Source organism: Lutjanus erythropterus, chromosome 10 (assembly GCF_056507025.1).
Source record: "Lutjanus erythropterus isolate fLutEry1 chromosome 10, fLutEry1.hap2, whole genome shotgun sequence".
Taxonomy (NCBI): Eukaryota; Metazoa; Chordata; class Actinopteri; order Lutjaniformes; family Lutjanidae; genus Lutjanus; species Lutjanus erythropterus.
Window position 1 is genome coordinate 325,947 of NC_139326.1, and position 18,647 is coordinate 344,593.

The following is an 18,647-nucleotide window of genomic DNA, read 5'->3' on the forward strand; positions in this document are numbered from 1 at the left end:
GTAGCGCGCAGACTCGGCGCAGCAGCGGCACCACGTGGACAAACAGTGAAGTGCTGAAACATTTACAACGCCTTGTCGGTACAGTGAATCAAACGCACCTCCCGGTTTTCAAGAGACGGTCAGTGCGCATGTGCAGCGGCCGTATGGCTCGCTAGCTCAAATCAAACCGTATCGTTAAGTGTCTTCATCTAGCGCAGATTGACCGTTTTTAGTCGATTAACAACAGAACTAACGAACCATCAACCATGGCTCATCTGACCCAAAACCCCGCTGATAAAGAGAGGTGAGTGTCTGTAAACACCAGCCAGTTAGCATGGCTAAGCTAAAGCTAACCGTGCCCAGCCGTGGCCGCACGTATTGCAAAACTCCCGTAGAATATTTATGATTTTGAGGACATGTAGGTTGTGTGGAATGTAACCATCTTATTATATATTATTGTAGCAGCTGTGTCGATGTGGAAGAACAGCTGTTTAATTCGGCATAGATTTAATTATTTTTTAATCCAACAAAAACAAGTTTTTTAGTGTAAACTGTTCAACTTCGCCATCGACGGTGGAACTCATGAATGAAACAGCGAAATGTTTATGAAATGTTTGTATTCATAAATGCTGTTTACCACCTTAGACTGACCTTTCATAATTAGTCGGATATAAACTCCCGAAATATTTAAAACTGTGGCTGATGTTAAAGTGGTCAGTGTTTACATGAAGTTTGGCCTGTCCCTCTCTCCGTAGTGCCACATTAGCCCTTCTAGCATGACGTGTATGATCGGTGCTTTTTTTTTTATCGCATGTTTTCACGTTTAATTTTCACCATTTTCTTACATTTTATGGAGCAAACAATCAATCGATTAATCCTAAAACAATATTGACAGATTAATTGATAATAAAACTAATGATTAATTGCAGCCCCACAACGATGTGTTCTTCAGTCTGTAGAATCAGCAAGTCTCTGCAGCAACACGATCATTTTACAAACACAAACGGAGGTTTTCATCAAAGATTGCAAAACTGCAGCAGACCGTGTTTCAGTTTCAATAAAATGTCGATTGATTGTTCAGCCCTAGTCAGAATCAGGGCTGTAAGAAAATATTGAGGATATGGAGAATCTCAGCATCATATTTTGTGATATTGTATCGTGATGTCGTGATACATGCAAAGATTTGTGGCAGAGGTTCGTTTTGTGTTGTGTTTAAACCTTGATTGCTCTGATTGCAAAAAAAGTAAATGTTACAACTCAAATGTTCTACATTTGTTGGTTTGTTCTTTGTTTTCCTAAAATTAGATTAAAAAAAATTACCATTATATCATCTTGCTTACAGTTTTGCGATATATCAAATCATAACCCCTGTATCATGATATTTATCGTATCATGGCTGTAGTCAGCACCTTTTCTGTCTCCTGTTTGTCTCCGGGCTGAGAGGACAGACTGTGTTAGAGACAGACAGAACATAAAGCAGCTGTTAATCCTGAGATAATGATGACACCTATGGATATGATATGTAATATAATCTGTATGATGAATCTGAATATACACAGCTGCATGTAAAAAATATGTGTAATAATGAGGGCAAATTAAAATATTTTGTACCAGTAAAAATAATCTGTGTGTGTGTGTGTGTGTGTGTGTGTGTGTGTGTGTGTGTTTCAGGTTTATTTGCATCTATCCTGTCTACATCAACAGTAAGAAGACGCTGGCTGAAGGACGAAGGATCCCCACAGAGAAGGTGACTCTTCAAGTGTTTGACCAGCTCACTGTCAGTCTCTGACTGTATACACGCTGCTGGTTGGTACCCACGATGCATTCAAGGTCACTCCGCCTGAGATGAGATCAGGGCTGAAGAGTTCTGGTCAAAATCAGGAAATTTCTCTTGGGATCGTTTAAAACACATTTTTTAAATGATGAAATTCTCACTGCAGTCCAAGATGTCTGCCGTCTGTCTGGATCATGTTTCAGTGAATGGTGCAGCTCAAGTCAGTGTAAAGAGTGTAAGTATGGTGTACCATGTTGTAAACATCAGGTGTGTGTGTGTGTGTGTGTGTGTGTGTGTGTGTGTGTGTGTGTGTGTGTGTGTGTGCAGGCGGTGGAGAACCCGTCTTGCGCTGAGATCAGAGACGTCCTGACAGCTGCTGGAGTCAACGTCTATGTAGAGGTACAAGAAAAATTTCACACACACACACACACACTTAATCAGGGGTTGAAATGACATCATTGTGACATCATCATGTGTGCTACAGAACAAAATGCACCCCAGGGAGTGGAACAGGGACATCCAGTTCAGAGGTCGAGTCAGAGTTCAGATGAAGCAGGCGGACGGCAGCCTCTGTCAGGACAAGTTCTCCTCCCGTAGGTCCACACACACACACACACACACACACACACACACACACACACACACACAAATAATTAATTGGTGTGTTGTTTCCTCCAGAAGTGAAACAAAGTTGCTGATCCATCTGACAGGCCTCATCAACGTGGCCACAGACCTGCTGACTGTGACTGAACAGACGTGTCTGTTGTGTTTTCTCTCGTCAGGTAAAGACGTGATGTTTTATGTCGCAGAGATGATCCCAAAACTAAAGACTCGGACTCAGAAGAGCGGCGGAGGAGACACGAGCTCTCAGCAGGGAGAGGGAGGGAAGAAGAGCAAGAAGAAGAAGAAATAAACACAAATATCTTGATTTCTTTTTAGTTCATTTTAAATTGGAGCTCGCTGGTTGTTGAGATGAATCGAAGCCTGGAGGATTTATTTTTTTGTCGTTCATTCAGCTCTGCAGGCCTAAATTCAAATGTTTTCCCTTTAGTTCTTCACATGGTGGCCACAGTGAACTGATCTCAGAGCTGCTCACAGATCAGCTGCTTTCTGTTTATCATCAGAGGAATGATTCTGTTCATTTCACTGAGTCTCCTCCAATAAAGACGTCAGTTTCTCACCTTCTCCTCGCTTTATTTTTATAATATCACTCGTTATCAAAGTGATCGGCCTGAAAAACCTGCCAACTCATGTTCTCATTTGCTTTGCACTGTAAAAACCAAACATTTCAAGGTAACACACTGCAAAAGATTTTTGACTTTTGAGACCAACTCAGACTCTTCAGTTTTGAAATAAACTTTAAGAAGTTTTTCTGACTTAATTGAGATCATTTACTTTTCTTCAGGTGATCTGATCACAAACAGGGCGGTGAAAACAAAGACACAGGAACAAAACACTGAACGCAGCAGCAGCAGGACGTTGGTGATTAATTAATCAATAATTGTATCCATGGATCTGTAATCAGCGGCTGCAGCTGCATCTCATGTGACTTCGTTCTGTCTGGTGGAGACGTTTGTTGACAAATGAAAATAAAATTTCAAATGAGAAAAATACAGAATCAGACTTTTTGTCTCATAATTCTGATTTACTGTGGGGTTATTTTTCTTTCACTGGTAGAAATGGGCTTCCATAAAAAAAAGTCTAACAGCAGTACTTTTACTTGTAACTGAGTAATTTTGTAGTAATGTTAAAGTACTTGTACTTCAGCACAGATTTTCCACAGCTACACTTTTGTGATGGATTTCATTCATGTAACCTGACAAATGTTTTTAATTTAATTTAGTTCATTTTTTTAAATTATTAACAAATATTCCCAGATACAGGCGGCGTGCTGTGGTTCATGACAGACAAAAGAAGGTGGTGCGATGAAATAAAAAACACAAAAATAAAATACATATTTATAAGAAAAAAATATATACGTTTTGTCAACGTTTAAGAAAATAAATTAAAAAAAAAAAAAAGAGGTAGCGGGTGGTTACCCGGAAGTGACAGCATGAATGCGGTTACTAGGCAACAGTGTTTGTGTATTTTGTCTCCCTGTCGTGACGAACCGTGTGATGATGGCGGACCGTGTGCCGTTTCCCGGTCGGGCTCCGGTGGCTTTCGGGCTGCGGGCGATTCCAAAACTGTTCGAGCAGCTGGAGGCGGAGGAGGAGGAGGAGGAGGAGGAGGAGGGGAGGAAGATGAAGAGGAGGCTCCGGGCTCTGAACTCACTGTGTGACCTGATGACCGACTCACAGAAAGTCTATCAGACTATTAACGGAGGTAAGACCGAGTAACGGAGTACTTTTACTCTGGATACTTTAACTACACGAAGCTCAGAGTACTTCGCCAAGAACTTTACTTGTAACGGAGTAATTTTATTTTATATCAGTACTGTGGGATGGAACCATTTAGAAAAAATATCTAATTGCGATTCTTTGTTCTTTATATTTATTCAGAACTGCACTGATTTGTTGATTAACTGATTATTTAATTACTTGGCATCGATTCTGATAATCGATTTATGAGTTTGGATCTTTTCTTTTTAAAGGACAAAAAGTCCAAATTCTCTGATTTCAGCTTCTGGTTTCTTTCCTCTCAAACAGTAAACTGAATCTCTTTGAGTTGTGGACAAAATGAGACATTTGAGGACGTCATCTTTGACTTTGATCAACATTTTATGAACCAAACAACTAATTGATTAGTTGAAAAATTCTTTCCAGATTGATCACTAGTTGAAAAAAGGTCCAAACATGCGAAAACAGGCGTCACTCTGGTAAAATCAATTTAAAATCAGTTGTATTAAAAATGATCATATAAAATGGATCAACTTATTTCTCTGCTTCTCCTGCAGGTTTTCTGGAGCAACTGAAAGTTTTATTTAAGGACAAAGATCCAGAAATCAGAACAAAAACCTGCCAACTGATTCACCAGCTGACCGCACACTGCATCGGCAGGTAGACACACAGAGGACTGACACAGACACAGAGGACTGACAGACACACAGACGGACTGACAGAGACACAGACGGACTGACAGACACACAGAGGACTGACAGAGACACAGACGGACTGACAGACACACAGAGGACTGACAGAGACACAGAGGACTGACAGACACAGAGGACTGACAGACACACAGACGGACTGACAGAGACACAGAGGACTGACACAGACACAGAGGACTGACACAGACACAGAGGACTGACAGAGACACAGACGGACTGACAGAGACACAGAGGACTGACAGAGACACAGACGGACTGACACAGACACAGAGGGACTGACACAGACGGACTGACAGAGACACAGACTGACTGACACAGACACAGAGGACTGACAGAGACACAGACGGACTGACACAGACACAGACGGACTGACACAGACGGACTGACAGAGACACAGACTGACTGACACAGACACAGAGGACTGACAGAGACACAGACGGACTGACACAGACACAGACGGACTGACAGACACACAGACAGACAGAGACACAGACGGACTGACAGGGACACAGACAGACTGACAGGGACACAGACTGACTGACAGAGACACAGACGGACAGAAAGAGACACAGATGGACTGACAGAGACACAGACGGACAGAAAGAGACACAGACGGACTGACAGAGACACAGACGGACTGACAGACAGAGACACAGACGGACTGACAGAGACACAGACGGACAGAAAGAGACACAGATGGACTGACAGAGACACAGACAGACTGACACAGACACTGACTGACAGAGACACAGACAGACGGACAGACAGAAACACAGACGGACAGACAGAGACACAGACAGACAGATGTTAATTAAAATATATTGATTATCAGCAGATTTATCTGAAGGTGTTTCTACCTGAGCTGTTTGTCTCAGGTGTGACCAGCAGGTGGTGCTGTAACACAGCAGACATCTTTGGTTCATCAGTCTGTCTCCTGCAGACAGGCTGTGCTGTCCTCGTCCCTCCTCCCTCCTCTGTCCCAGCTGTTGGACGACTCATCCTCCTCCTGCAGGATCAATGTTCTCCAAGTGCTGAACCGTCTCACTCTGCTGCCTGCAGGTACACACTGTAACAAAGTATTTGTACTTAGTTACTTCCCACCTCTGGGAGGAATACTTTTTGTAGTAGCAGCAGTAACATTAGAAGTAAAACCAGGTGAAAGTTTAAATTTCTCAGTTGCAGAAGAAGTCAAGAAATTTTTGATTTAAAAAATCAAATAATTTCATCGAGAAAAATCTACAAAGTGGATTCATGTTTCTTTTATATTTAAACACATGCAGCCCAAAGTGCTTCACGTCATAAAATCAAACACCACCGAAGAAGAATCTACTCAGGAACAAGAAATAATGTCTTTAAAATATGCAAGACTAACTTTAACTTTTTTTTAAGTTATATTTTGGGGCTTTTCTTGCTTATTTGATAGTACAGCTGAAGAGTAAACAGGAAATGGGGGTGAAGAGAGGGAGGATGACACACATCACGGGGTCACGGGGTCACAGGGGTCACAGGGGTCACAGACAGGAGCCTCCATACATGAGACAGACGCTCCACCAACTGAACTAAACAGACGAACTTTAACTTCAACTAAAGTTAAAAAGCAACAGTTTAAAGTCAATAAAATCAAATTCAATAATAGTCCATCAGGTCAGTTATGACTGTTTATAACATGTTTATAACCCTGCAGGTGCAGATGCTCTCCTCACTCTGGTTCCTAAACTGATGCTGAAGCTCAGAGAGGAGGAGGAGGAGGAGGAGGAGGAGGTGCTGCTCCTCTCCACCCTCAGCTCCTGCTCCAGGCTGAATCCTCTGCCGGCCGTGGCTGCAGACGGCGTCTCTCTGCTGGGACGAAAACTGTCTCATCGCTCCTCAAACGTCCGCAGGGAGGCGGCTGCAGCCATGATGGCTCTCAGGTGAGACACATGAAGAGGACGGACGTGTCCAGAGGTGTCTCCTCAGCTGGAACGTCGAAATCCTCTCACTGCTTTTATTCTGGACTTTATACTTTGTTCTTTTCCTCTTTCCCCGTTTTTTAACGTTTTAATTTAAATAAGTGAATATCAAAGTTTGTTGTGACGCTCTCTGCTGGTTTCAGTGTTTGTTTGTTTGTTTGTTTGTTTGTTTTTACGTGACCGCTCTCTGCTGGTTTCAGTGTTTGTTTGTTTGTTTGTTTGTTTGTCGTGACTGCTCTATGCTGGTTTCAGTGTTTGTTTGTTTGTTTGTTTGTCGTGACCGCTCTCTGCTGGTTTCAGTGTTTGTTTGTTTGTTTGTTTGTTTGTTTGTCGTGACCGCTCTCTGCTGGTTTCAGTGTTTGTTTGTTTGTTTGTTTGTTTGTTTGTTTGTTTGTCGTGACCGCTCTCTGCTGGTTTCAGTGTTTGTTTGTTTGTTTGTTTGTTTGTTTGTCGTGACCGCTCTCTGCTGGTTTCAGTGTTTGTTTGTTTGTTTGTTTGTTTGTTTGTTTGTTTGTTTGTCGTGACCGCTCTCTGCTGGTTTCAGTGTTTGTTTGTTTGTTTGTTTGTTTGTCGTGACCGCTCTCTGCTGGTTTCAGTGTTTGTTTGTTTGTTTGTTTGTTTGTTTGTTTGTCGTGACCGCTCTCTGCTGGTTTCAGTGTTTGTTTGTTTGTTTGTTTGTTTGTTTGTCGTGACCGCTCTCTGCTGGTTTCAGTGTTTGTTTGTTTGTTTGTTTGTTTGTTTGTTTGTTTGTTTGTCGTGACCGCTCTCTGCTGGTTTCAGTGTTTGTTTGTTTGTTTGTTTGTTTGTTTGTCGTGACCGCTCTCTGCTGGTTTCAGTGTTTGTTTGTTTGTTTGTTTGTTTGTCGTGACCGCTCTCTGCTGGTTTCAGTGTTTGTTTGTTTGTTTGTTTGTTTGTCGTGACCGCTCTCTGCTGGTTTCAGTGTTTGTTTGTTTGTTTGTTTGTTTGTTTGTCGTGACCGCTCTCTGCTGGTTTCAGTGTTTGTTTGTTTGTTTGTTTGTCGTGACCGCTCTCTGCTGGTTTCAGTGTTTGTTTGTTTGTTTGTTTGTTTGTCGTGACCGCTCTCTGCTGGTTTCAGTGTTTGTTTGTTTGTTTGTTTGTTTGTCGTGACCGCTCTCTGCTGGTTTCAGTGTTTGTTTGTTTGTTTGTTTGTTTGTTTGTCGTGACCGCTCTCTGCTGGTTTCAGTGTTTGTTTGTTTGTTTGTTTGTTTGTTTGTTTGTCGTGACCGCTCTCTGCTGGTTTCAGTGTTTGTTTGTTTGTTTGTTTGTTTGTTTGTCGTGACCGCTCTCTGCTGGTTTCAGTGTTTGTTTGTTTGTTTGTTTGTTTGTTTGTTTGTTTGTCGTGACCGCTCTCTGCTGGTTTCAGTGTTTGTTTGTTTGTTTGTTTGTTTGTCGTGACCGCTCTCTGCTGGTTTCAGTGTTTGTTTGTTTGTTTGTTTGTTTGTTTGTCGTGACCGCTCTCTGCTGGTTTCAGTGTTTGTTTGTTTGTTTGTTTGTTTGTCGTGACCGCTCTCTGCTGGTTTCAGTGTTTGTTTGTTTGTTTGTTTGTTTGTTTGTCGTGACCGCTCTCTGCTGGTTTCAGTGTTTGTTTGTTTGTTTGTTTGTTTGTTTGTCGTGACCGCTCTCTGCTGGTTTCAGTGTTTGTTTGTTTGTTTGTTTGTTTGTTTGTCGTGACCGCTCTCTGCTGGTTTCAGTGTTTGTTTGTTTGTTTGTTTGTTTGTTTGTTTGTCGTGACCGCTCTCTGCTGGTTTCAGTGTTTGTTTGTTTGTTTGTTTGTTTGTTTGTTTGTTTGTCGTGACCGCTCTCTGCTGGTTTCAGTGTTTGTTTGTTTGTTTGTTTGTTTGTTTGTTTGTTTGTCGTGACCGCTCTCTGCTGGTGTCAGTGTTTGTTTGTTTGTTTGTTTGTTTGTCGTGACCCCTCTCTGCTGGTTTCAGTGTTTGTTTGTTTGTTTGTTTGTTTGTTTGTCGTGACGCTCTCTGCTGGTTTCAGTGTTTGTTTGTTTGTTTGTTTGTTTGTTTGTTTGTTTGTTTGTTTGTCGTGACCCCTCTCTGTTGGTTTCAGTGTTTGTGAGGTCGGGAGGCAGCAGGTGTGTGAGGAGGAGGCGGTCCTTCCTGTGCTGGTCGCTCTGCTGCAGGATGAAGACGTCGAGGTTCAGGCGAACGCTGCCGGAGTCCTCATGTACGCTGTGATCATCAATGCAGGTAGGACAGATGGACACACTCATCTGAACGTCAAAGTGTAAACTGACACAGCACGATGTGAAGCTCTGTGACTGGACGTTTGTTGGTGAAATGCATCCTGGGAGTCGTAGTTTGTTCCTCTATTTCAGGTTTTCATCCGCAGTCTTCTTGTAGCTCTAAGATTTTTTTAAAGAAACACCTTAAATGCACCATGTGACCTTTCCTGACCAATCAGGAGTTCAGGTTTGACCGAGTCTCCGCCTCCTGCAGGTAGGTGGCGGTGTCTGGAGCTGGATGTCATCCCCATCCTCCTCGACCTGGCGTCTAAGAAGGAGGAGGAGGAGGGTGAGAATGAGGGGAGGAGGAGGAGGAGGAAGGCCCTGGTCATGAACTCCCTGCGGGCTCTGACGGCGCTGGCCGAAGCTCCAGACGCACGGCGCCTCCTGCTGCAGCAGCTCCCCCTGCTGGAGGGGAGGAGAACAGCGGCAGAGGAGGACAAAGACATCCGGACGGCTGCTCAGACCGCCATCAGGGTTGTCACCTGGACACCCTCAGACGCCGCTGACCTCTGACCTCCAGAATGGACCAGTGATCAATCTGCTGATCATTATTCCATTTAAATAGAAAGTGGCAAAAAATGTTTATTATAATACGAACAATAGCAAATTAAAATGCAAGTTCCACAGTAGAAAATTGTACTTTAGTACACTACTTTCTTAAATGTACTCAGTTACTTTTCAGTGTATTTTTAAGCTGAGATTAAAGTCTGTAATGTTGATGCTTAAGTGAGCAGGTCAGTGAGTTTTATCTCCTCCAGCAGTGAGTTTTTGTCCTGAACACAGAGTTTCCTCTGACCTGCTGATCTGAAAGCAGCTGCTCTTCACTCTCATTAAGGCCACGTCCTATTTTACTTCTGCTGTTCACGTCTGAGCTGCTGCTGCAGGGCTTTGACATGAAAAACACCGAGGACACAGAGCTGCTTTCATCTCAGGGACACTTTCACTTTCACTTGTTTCCTCTGAGGAAAAGAAAAAAATATATTAAAATATAAAAATGTTTTTCTACAAAACTGTCTGAAATCACACAGTTAGTTTAGATCAGGAGTCTGCAGACTAAAAACAAAAAACAAAATCTGGCCTCCTACAAAGTACTCGTCTGTAAAACTACTCAGAGTATTAGTTACTTTTTTACCTCCTGATGTTTATTACTTTATCAATGGCAGCTAATCAATCAGAGGTTTCTGTTTGTCCAAATCTTCAGTCTGAATTAACTCCAAACTTCAAACTAAAGTTGATGATTTTCAGTTTTCCTGAACTGATTGCTGAAGATGCAAACAATCAGTTTTTATTGATTAATCAGTAATAATCTATAAAATACAAACATGGTTTGTTTTTTTAAACTTTTTCCTCGTTTTCTGTTTTTCTCCTTTTGTTTTGGGGTTTGTGTCATTTTTATTTCAAGTTTTAGTTTCAACAAAGAATTTGATTTATAGACGATTGATGAAATATTAATAACTACAGTTTTAATTGGTTAAATTGACAATACTGATTAATTGATTGATAGTACTCCAATACAAAACATGCTGCAGTCTTTAGTTTTTCATCCATATCTCTTTGTTCTCATTGGCCTGTTTGTGATCGCATCACCTGATTGGCTCCTAAAATGTAGATAAAAGGTTTGGATATTAATCCAAATAAAAGTAACTAAGTAGATTACATCTTGTAATGCATATTCAAGAACAAATAAAAAATACAGACATAAAATTCTACAAATACCCAAAAATCTACTTTATTACAGTAACTTGAGTGTTTGTAATTAGTTACTTAAGTATATTTCTAACACCACTACTTTTACTTGTAATTGATTAATGTTTTAGTAATATAAAAGTACTTGAGTACAGAATTTCAGAACTCTTTCCACCACTCTCTCTCTCCCTCTCTCTCTCTCTCTCTCTCTCTCCCTCCCTCTCCCCTCCCCCCCTCTCTCTCTCTCTCTCTCTCTCTCTCCCTCTCTCTCTCTCTCTCTCTCTCTCTCCCTCTCCCCTCTCTCCCTCTCTCTCTCTCTCCCTTTCTCCTCTCTCTCTCTCTCTCCCCTCCCCCTCTCTCTCTCTCTCTCTCTCTCTCCCTCTCCCCTCTCTCTCTCTCTCTCTCTCCCTCCCTCTCCCCTCCCTCTCTCTCTCTCTCCCCTCTCTCTCTCTCTCTCTCTCTCTCTCTCTCTCCCTCCCTCTCCCCTCCCTCTCTCTCTCTCTCCCCTCTCTCTCTCTCTCTCTCTCTCTCTCTCTCTCTCTCTCCCTCTCTCTCTCCCTCCCTCTTCCCTCCCTCCCTCTCTCCCTCCCGTCCCCCCCCCCCCCCCCCCCCCCCGCCCCCCGTGTGTGTGTGTGTGTATTTGAGTCTGCTCACAGTGATCAGCAGCAGCAGTGTGTGTGTCCGTGTGTGTGTGTGATGACGGAGCTGCTGGATGTTTCTGACAGACAAACGCCGGAACATCTCACAGGTAAGATCCGCCTCCTGCTCACCTGCTGCGGCTTCACATTCACACGTTACTGCGGTCCGATGTTACCCATGATGACTCGCGGTTCATCAGCCAGCAGACCGCAGATCAGCAGAGGATCATGATGTTGATGAAGGTGTGATGTTCTGCTGTGCGAATGAAAATATTCACGAGGACCGTGAGAAATAACATGCGGGTATTTTTAGCGGGACTCCGGCCGCATGTCTCCCCGGCTCTGCTCGACCTTGTCCGGGAGAGTTGATGCTGTGACACGCCGGGCTGCGGTGCGTCACAGCGGGACAGAGCAGCTCCGACGGCCCCCTCTTCCTCCTCCTCCTCCTCCTCCTGCAGCCTGCGTTTGTGTGTGTGTGTGTGTGTGTGTGTGTGTGTGTGTGTGTGTCCGCTTCAAAACATCGACCCTCACACTGTGTGTATCGATTATTTTATGATAATCAGAGATGATTCAGTCAGTCTGAAGTTATGTAAGTGAGCAGCACGCGGAGGAGAGGAGAGGAGGAGAGGATGGAGGGATGCAGGATGCAGGATGGATTAAGAAGGAGAGGATGGTTTTATGTAACACCCCCCCCCCCCAACATCTGCCGGCCGGCCTCCTCTCAAATCCTCCCTGTGATCACAGAATATCTCTGAAATGTTCCTGTAAATGTGCAGAATTCTACCTGTAATATTTATCTAATATATCTATCTATCGATCTATCTATTGATCAGACTATCTGTCCATGGTTCAGGGAGCTACAGGAAGCTCAGCTCCCCCAAAAAGGTTATGAGCTCCCCCGAAAACCTACTTTGAGACTTTTAGGGGACGCTCTAATACATCATCCATTTTAAAGTTATTGTGTATTCTGTACATTAATGTTCCTAAAATCTAAAATCATTTAGTCCCTGCAGGATTTCACACTTCTGTCTGATTCCACAGCAGCTTTTATAAAAAAATGTCAATGCATGTTGAGCTGAAAAGCATCAGAGGATATGTCACAGTTTTTTCAAAAAGCTGCCATGACATCAGACATTTTAGGACACAACAGTCCCAAAGACGACCTGTGAGACCCTGGAGGGACTGATGGACCTTTGATTTATGGACAAACAAAACAACAAAACCCTGTTAAAGTTCTCATATGCATCATGTTGTAGACGAGTGCAGCTCTCTGCCTGTACTTTCTTATTTTCTCATGTTTTGTGCTGCAGACTGTTTGGTGTCGCCTGCAGACGATACAGGATGCAGGTTTTAAAACATGGCGATCTGTGGTTACATCACGTGTCTGTCCTCGGCTCTCCTTCTGTGAGAGCTGAAGAGTTTTACACACATGCAGAACAGACTGAAGCTCTTCGTCTGTATTCACACAATACAACTTTTTAACATCTTATTTATTACATCTGAATCATTTTTACTGACTTTATCAATTCAAACATTGATGAAATTTTGAAAACATTTCAATGAAATGAAAATGAAATGTGTCTCAGTCAGTCACGACTACACACACATCAGTCCCAGCAGCCCTCTGTATTTACTGGTAATTAGCTGATGTTAGCATGTAGCTGTTAGCATGACTGAGAGCAGCAGCTCCTGTGATGAAGATGAAGAGGGATGAAGATGTTTCTGTTTGTATGGTGCACAGACGCGGTCGGTCGGTTTTATGGTTCTGAGGGATTTCTATGATCTGAGTGGAGGTGTGGGAGAGAGGCGTCGTCATGGAAACGTAAAGCAACAGCCACTCTGCTGCTGCTTGTCTACTACTCTGCTGCAGGTCACATGACCAAGAGAAACGAGAGGACGACAGCTGAACGAGAGCAGAGTGACGTCTGTCTGTCTGCCTGTCTGTCTGCCTGTCTGTGTCTGTCTCTGTCTGTCTGTCTGTCTGTGTCTGTCTGTGTCTGTCTCTGTCTGCCTGTCTGTGTCTGTCTCTGTCTGTCTGTCTGTCTGTGTCTGTCTGTGTCTGTCTCTGTCTGCCTGTCTGTCTGTCTGTCTGTGTCTGTCTCTGTCTGCCTGTCTGTCTGTCTGTCTGTGTGTGTGTGTGTGTCTCTGTCTCTGTCTGTCTCTGTCTGTCTCTGTCTGTCTGTCTGACTGTCTGTGTCTGTCTGTGTCTGTCTGTCTGTCTGTCTGTCTGTGTCTGTCTGTCTGTCTGTCTGTCTGTCTGTCTGTGTCTGTCTCTGTCTGTCTGTCTCTGTCTGTCTGTCTCTGTCTGTCTGTCTGTCCTGCTGAACCTGCTGGAGCTCCTGTAAATACTGTGAATACAGTGAATAATGGGTCTGCTGCAGTCCTGTGAGAGCTAGAACAATCTGCTGTGTGTGTGTGTGTCTGTGTGTGTGTGTGTCTGTGTGTCTGTGTGTGTGTGTGTGTGTGTGTATCTGTGTGTCCCGCCAACATAACTCACGTCCCCCGTGGAGTCGACAGTAGCTTGTTGTTTGCCAGCATGTGAAGGTTTCTCACTCTTTTAACATACGTGAACAGATAAGTGTTGTACCACAGCAGTGCCTTCATTTAACTGCCTGTACCTGCAATATAGAATCGACTCTCACTCACCATTTTCTGACGAACAGTCGCCAGATTTTGATATGTGTGTGCAGCGTAACACATCTGGGGTGAGGAATGATGGCCTGTTGTGATTGGTCTAGACCTCACATGTGATAATAGCCAAATAAATGTTGTATTTTTTTCTATATAGAAACAGTTTTGTCTTAAGGTTTTATTAAATTGCTTTTAATAATGAAAAATAAAAGTTACGAAAATTCTCCCAGTCATTTAGGGTGGCCCAGGCCCGTAGGCCCACCCGTAACGCCACGCCTGGTTCAGACAGAATTTAGTCCGGTTCTGGCTTTTTCAGGCCTGATTAAAGTTCTAAAGAAAATTGATCCATTCATTGATCAAAACCTGCCAGACATGATGATCTCTTGCATGAAGGCTGTGTAATGGTCATAATACTGTTTGTTGGCCTTAGACTTCTTTTCATGTGTTGTAGCCAAACAGTAGCCAGCTTTTTATTGTCTGGGAGAGATGGGTTAGGGTTAGGGTTACCTAAGGGCATCTCGTCTTCCTTCTGTTTAATGTTGTTACTGAGACACGAACTTATCTTCATAGGTCCTTTCGCTGAAGTCTGATTCTAGGACTTTGAGTACTTGAGTACACACGTTGGTATGTGGCACTGGTATTTCCTTCACTGCAACTCGGTGCACAAAACTTTGGTTTCCCTGTCTGTCCAAACGGGGACTGGCTGACCCTATAATGCTCCAGCCAAGCACAGCTCTCTGAGCGATCATTTTCACCACCCGTGATCATAACTGATTAACAATCCCACCTCGCAGTCTTGGAGAGCTGGTAGCTCGCTTACAAGGTGTTGCAGATGAGGCCACTTGAGTGCAGTACCTCTAGTCGGGATATGAGACTTGTCGCCTGGGATAAAGTCTCGTGTTTAGGCCTGGTGCACTTTGACATCGACATAGAGAGTCCCCGAACTTGTAGACCACTGGCAGTTTCACTTGCTATTACTGTGTTGACAGCTGTCATGGTGCTGAGTTTAAGTTGCACTGATTGAGTGGTAACATTCAGTTCTGTCACTAAATCTGTGACTTTGATAAACTTGGATGATCTCCACTCTTCCACAACAATACGGCTCCATCTGCGCACCATCCACTCATAATCATTCATGTGATGCTCAAACAATGACACCTTTTTTTGGAGACATTGGCTACTTTACTGACACAAAAATGGGCTTTTGAAACATGAACAAAATATTTGGTTAAGTTATGACCTTTTTAAAACATGCAGAGTTCTGATATCTGATGAAACAGTTTTAGAGAAAGTTAAGATGAAAAATGAACCAAATCGATCGAGACAATCTTGAGAGAGAAAATGATCAGAGCTGTGAAACCTGCAGGACGCAACATTGTTCTTGGACAATGTGGAGTTCTTTAAAGAACTCAGAACAGCTTCTCTATAATATAATGGAACCAGATGGTTCTAGTCCTGTGGAACTCAAACAGACAAAAATACATTTGAGAAACTTTTTTTCTGCAGTAGAATCATTGATAGAAACATTTACAGGGTGAGACAGACCCTGATGTCAGAGACACAGACCAACCACGGCCTCTGAAGTCATTTTCATATGGACACAGTTCTTCTTCTTCAGGTCACATGACATTAACTGCACTTGTTTTCCTGTTTCTTTGCTTTATTAGCTCCTTTAATTCCACTGCTGACGATGATAAAGTGACAGATTTTTCTTTGTGGATCTGTTTGACAAAGTCATGTAATAACAGAACAGCAGATCATCTTCACAATGATAAAATCACATTTCCATAATATGTTGACAGTTTATATTTAAGACTTTAAAGAGACATGCAAACATCTCGTCTCACCCTCCGCTTGATTGAAAGTGTAGATCTTGAGTCAGTGTTTGGTTCGTCTGTCCCGTCTGTAGATACGTCAGTCCCTCCAGGAACGTTTGAACTCACAATCACAACAATTCACACAAATTCAACCAGTTCACATCAACAAAATTTGTCCAAACTCTGCAACTTTTCCTAAAATTTGTCCAATCATCATTGCTCCCAGCCAATCACAGCAGCCCCCCATGTAAACATCACACATGTACGTCTCAGTGAACCGACTCAGTATCTTGTTTTATTATTCACTTTTTTTTTTATCTTGTCACTGAAAAGAACACATTTGTTGTTGTTATTGATGTTTGTCAACATTCTGTTCATGTTTATTTTATCATTTGATGCTGTTTTTGAGTTTGAGCCCCCCCCCCCCCACACACACACACACACACAGACACACACACACACACACACACACACACACACACAGACACACACACACACACACACACACACACACACACACAGACACACACACACAGACACACACACACACACACACACACACACAGACACACACACACACACACACACACACACACACACACACACACAGACACACAGACACACACACACACACACACACACACACACAGACACACACACACACACAGACACACACACACAGACACACACACACACACACAGACACACACACACACACACACACACACACAGACACACACACACACACACAGACACACACACACACACACACACACACACACACACACACACACACACAGACACACACACACACACACACACACACACACACACACACACACACACACACACACAGACACACACACACAGACACACACACACACACACAGACACACACACACACACACACACACACAGACACACACACACACACAGACACACACACACACACACACACACACACACACACACACACAGACACACACACACACACACACACACACAGACACACACACACTGAGTCTCAGTTTGAGAATATTACAGATGCAGGATGTTTTCTCTCATTGATGTTAAAATGTCAGTGAGTTCCTCTGCAGAACATTCACAGTTCTGTTTGGTTCTGATCGGCAGCGTCCTCAGCTCGTACGGTCCCTGAATGTCTCGGTGCTGTGTGGGTGCTCTTCCTCTATTTCTGGACGCATGAGTCATCTTCACTCACGTTACACAATAGAAACTTCACTCTACTGTGAGTCGACTGCAGCACAAATAGAAGCTCAGAGCTTCACTCACTGGTCTGAATTACTGGAAGCCTCACGTCCCTCGGAGTAATCAAGTAAATTTACTCACATATTACACTCAGACTTGAGTATTTTGATGTATTAATTTACTTTTATACTTAATAATTTAAAGATAATTATTGTACTTTGCAGATGAGGATTTAAAACACTTGTAATGATCCTTTAATATAAAAAACATCACTGTTCAATAAATGAAACCAAAATAACAATTTACAGCAGAGAAATAAGTATCTTTAGTCAGTGTGGGGCAGTAATGGATTACTTACAGGAATCTATTACTCAGTGGTGGACAAAGTACTCAGCCCCAGTACTTGAGTCAAAGTACAGATACTCCTGGTCAAATATTACTCAACTACAAGTGAAAGTCGCTCAGTCAAACGTTTACTTGAGTCACCTGATGAAGTTCTGACCTGCTGTAGATCCTCTCTGATACACAAAGTGTGTAGAAAAACCTTAAAAACTTCAACATAGAAACACAATCAGAAACAAAAACAAACATTTTCTGATGTAACTGTATTAAAATCACATCATTAAATCAGATCGAAGTCGACTGTAAGGATTTTCTGTTAAATAACTCAGATTTCTTTCTGTCTTCAGAGGCAGTATTTATACATGAATTATGTAGTATTTTTCACTCTGATAAAAACAATCCAACTTTAAAAACTACCTGGAATAATGAATAATTCTAATAACATGTTGAGATTTAGTTCAGTCTTTCTCCATGACGTCTTTCTGTTTGAATGACAGACGGACAGTTTGTTCTTGTTACAGACGCCTGGATGACGTGTTTCTGCTGTGACATCAGTCCAGAGGAGCTCTGTGATTGGTTTCCTTCTGTGAGGAACACGTCATGTGACCAACTGCATTTTAGAAAAGAAAAAACACCAACAGCTGATTTCAAAGTTTAGTGGAAAAGTAACAACAAGCTTCATAGAAATGTAGTGGAGTCAAAAGTACAATATTTATCTTTGAAATGTAGCGAAAGTCTGAAGTTTACAAAAAAAACAAATACTCAAGTACAGATACTCAAAAAATGTACTTAAGTACAGTACTCAAGTAAATGTACTTCACTACTGTCCACCACTGCTATTACTGTAATATTACTTTACCTGGTAAAGATTAGTGTAAGAGATTACAATTTACAAAATTATATTACAGTTACTAATCTAAGTAACTCTGAGTTACTTTTTGACTCAGGTAGTTTATTTCACAATAATGAGTTACTCACTGAAGATGATCCCTCTGTTCATCTCTGTTCTCCTGTAAACTGTGAATCTGTGTTCCTCGTTTCACTCAGTTCTGGTGTCAGACTTTTAAAAAGAGTCAGGACTCTGAGGGAACCAATAGAAGTGTTTTAATTTGTCACATGACTCTCTGAAGGTGGTTCAGCTCCATCATCTCTCCTCACAGAAATGGCCTAAAACTTTTTTTCTTTGGTAATTAATAATAATAAGAATGGATGTAGTGGCTGCGTGGTCACAAGTGATTAAAGGTACGTGGATGTCTGCACACGGACGACAGCTACGTCCTCTGATGAGGACGCTTACGTCACACGGACCCCGGCTGCGC

General features: G+C 42.6%; 3 protein-coding genes across 5 annotated transcripts in view; all 3 read left to right on the forward strand.

The window, feature by feature from the left end:
* The first annotated feature begins 105 nt into the window (after positions 1–105).
* Positions 106–2,695, forward strand: srp19 (signal recognition particle 19). 2 transcript variants are annotated; one of them, XM_084727708.1, is made up of 5 exons: positions 106–283; positions 1,651–1,726; positions 2,081–2,152; positions 2,238–2,346; positions 2,536–2,695. In XM_084727708.1, the coding sequence occupies exons 1-5, from the start codon at positions 246–248 to the stop codon at positions 2,664–2,666; spliced, it is 426 nt and encodes a 141-aa protein (XP_084583834.1). In that variant the 5' UTR covers positions 106–245; the 3' UTR covers positions 2,667–2,695. The 2 variants fall into 2 exon arrangements, with proteins under 2 accessions (XP_084583834.1, XP_084583835.1); XM_084727709.1 differs by lacking the exon at positions 2,081–2,152.
* A 1,087-nt stretch (positions 2,696–3,782) lies between these two features.
* On the forward strand, positions 3,783–9,931 carry rsph14 (radial spoke head 14 homolog). The gene is made up of 6 exons (XM_084729388.1): positions 3,783–4,078; positions 4,650–4,752; positions 5,743–5,861; positions 6,487–6,712; positions 8,831–8,970; positions 9,220–9,931. The coding sequence occupies exons 1-6, from the start codon at positions 3,811–3,813 to the stop codon at positions 9,519–9,521; spliced, it is 1,158 nt and encodes a 385-aa protein (XP_084585514.1). The 5' UTR covers positions 3,783–3,810; the 3' UTR covers positions 9,522–9,931.
* A 1,391-nt stretch (positions 9,932–11,322) lies between these two features.
* LOC146319694 (dematin-like) overlaps positions 11,323–18,647 on the forward strand; it is a 29,294-nt gene continuing 21,969 nt past the window's right edge. Inside the window, exon 1 of one of the 2 annotated variants that reach the window (XM_084727713.1) lies at positions 11,323–11,442. The gene's annotated coding sequence lies outside the window, so the exon portion shown is untranslated. The remainder of the gene's footprint in view (positions 11,443–18,647) is intronic. The other variant, XM_084727712.1, reaches the window with a different exon arrangement.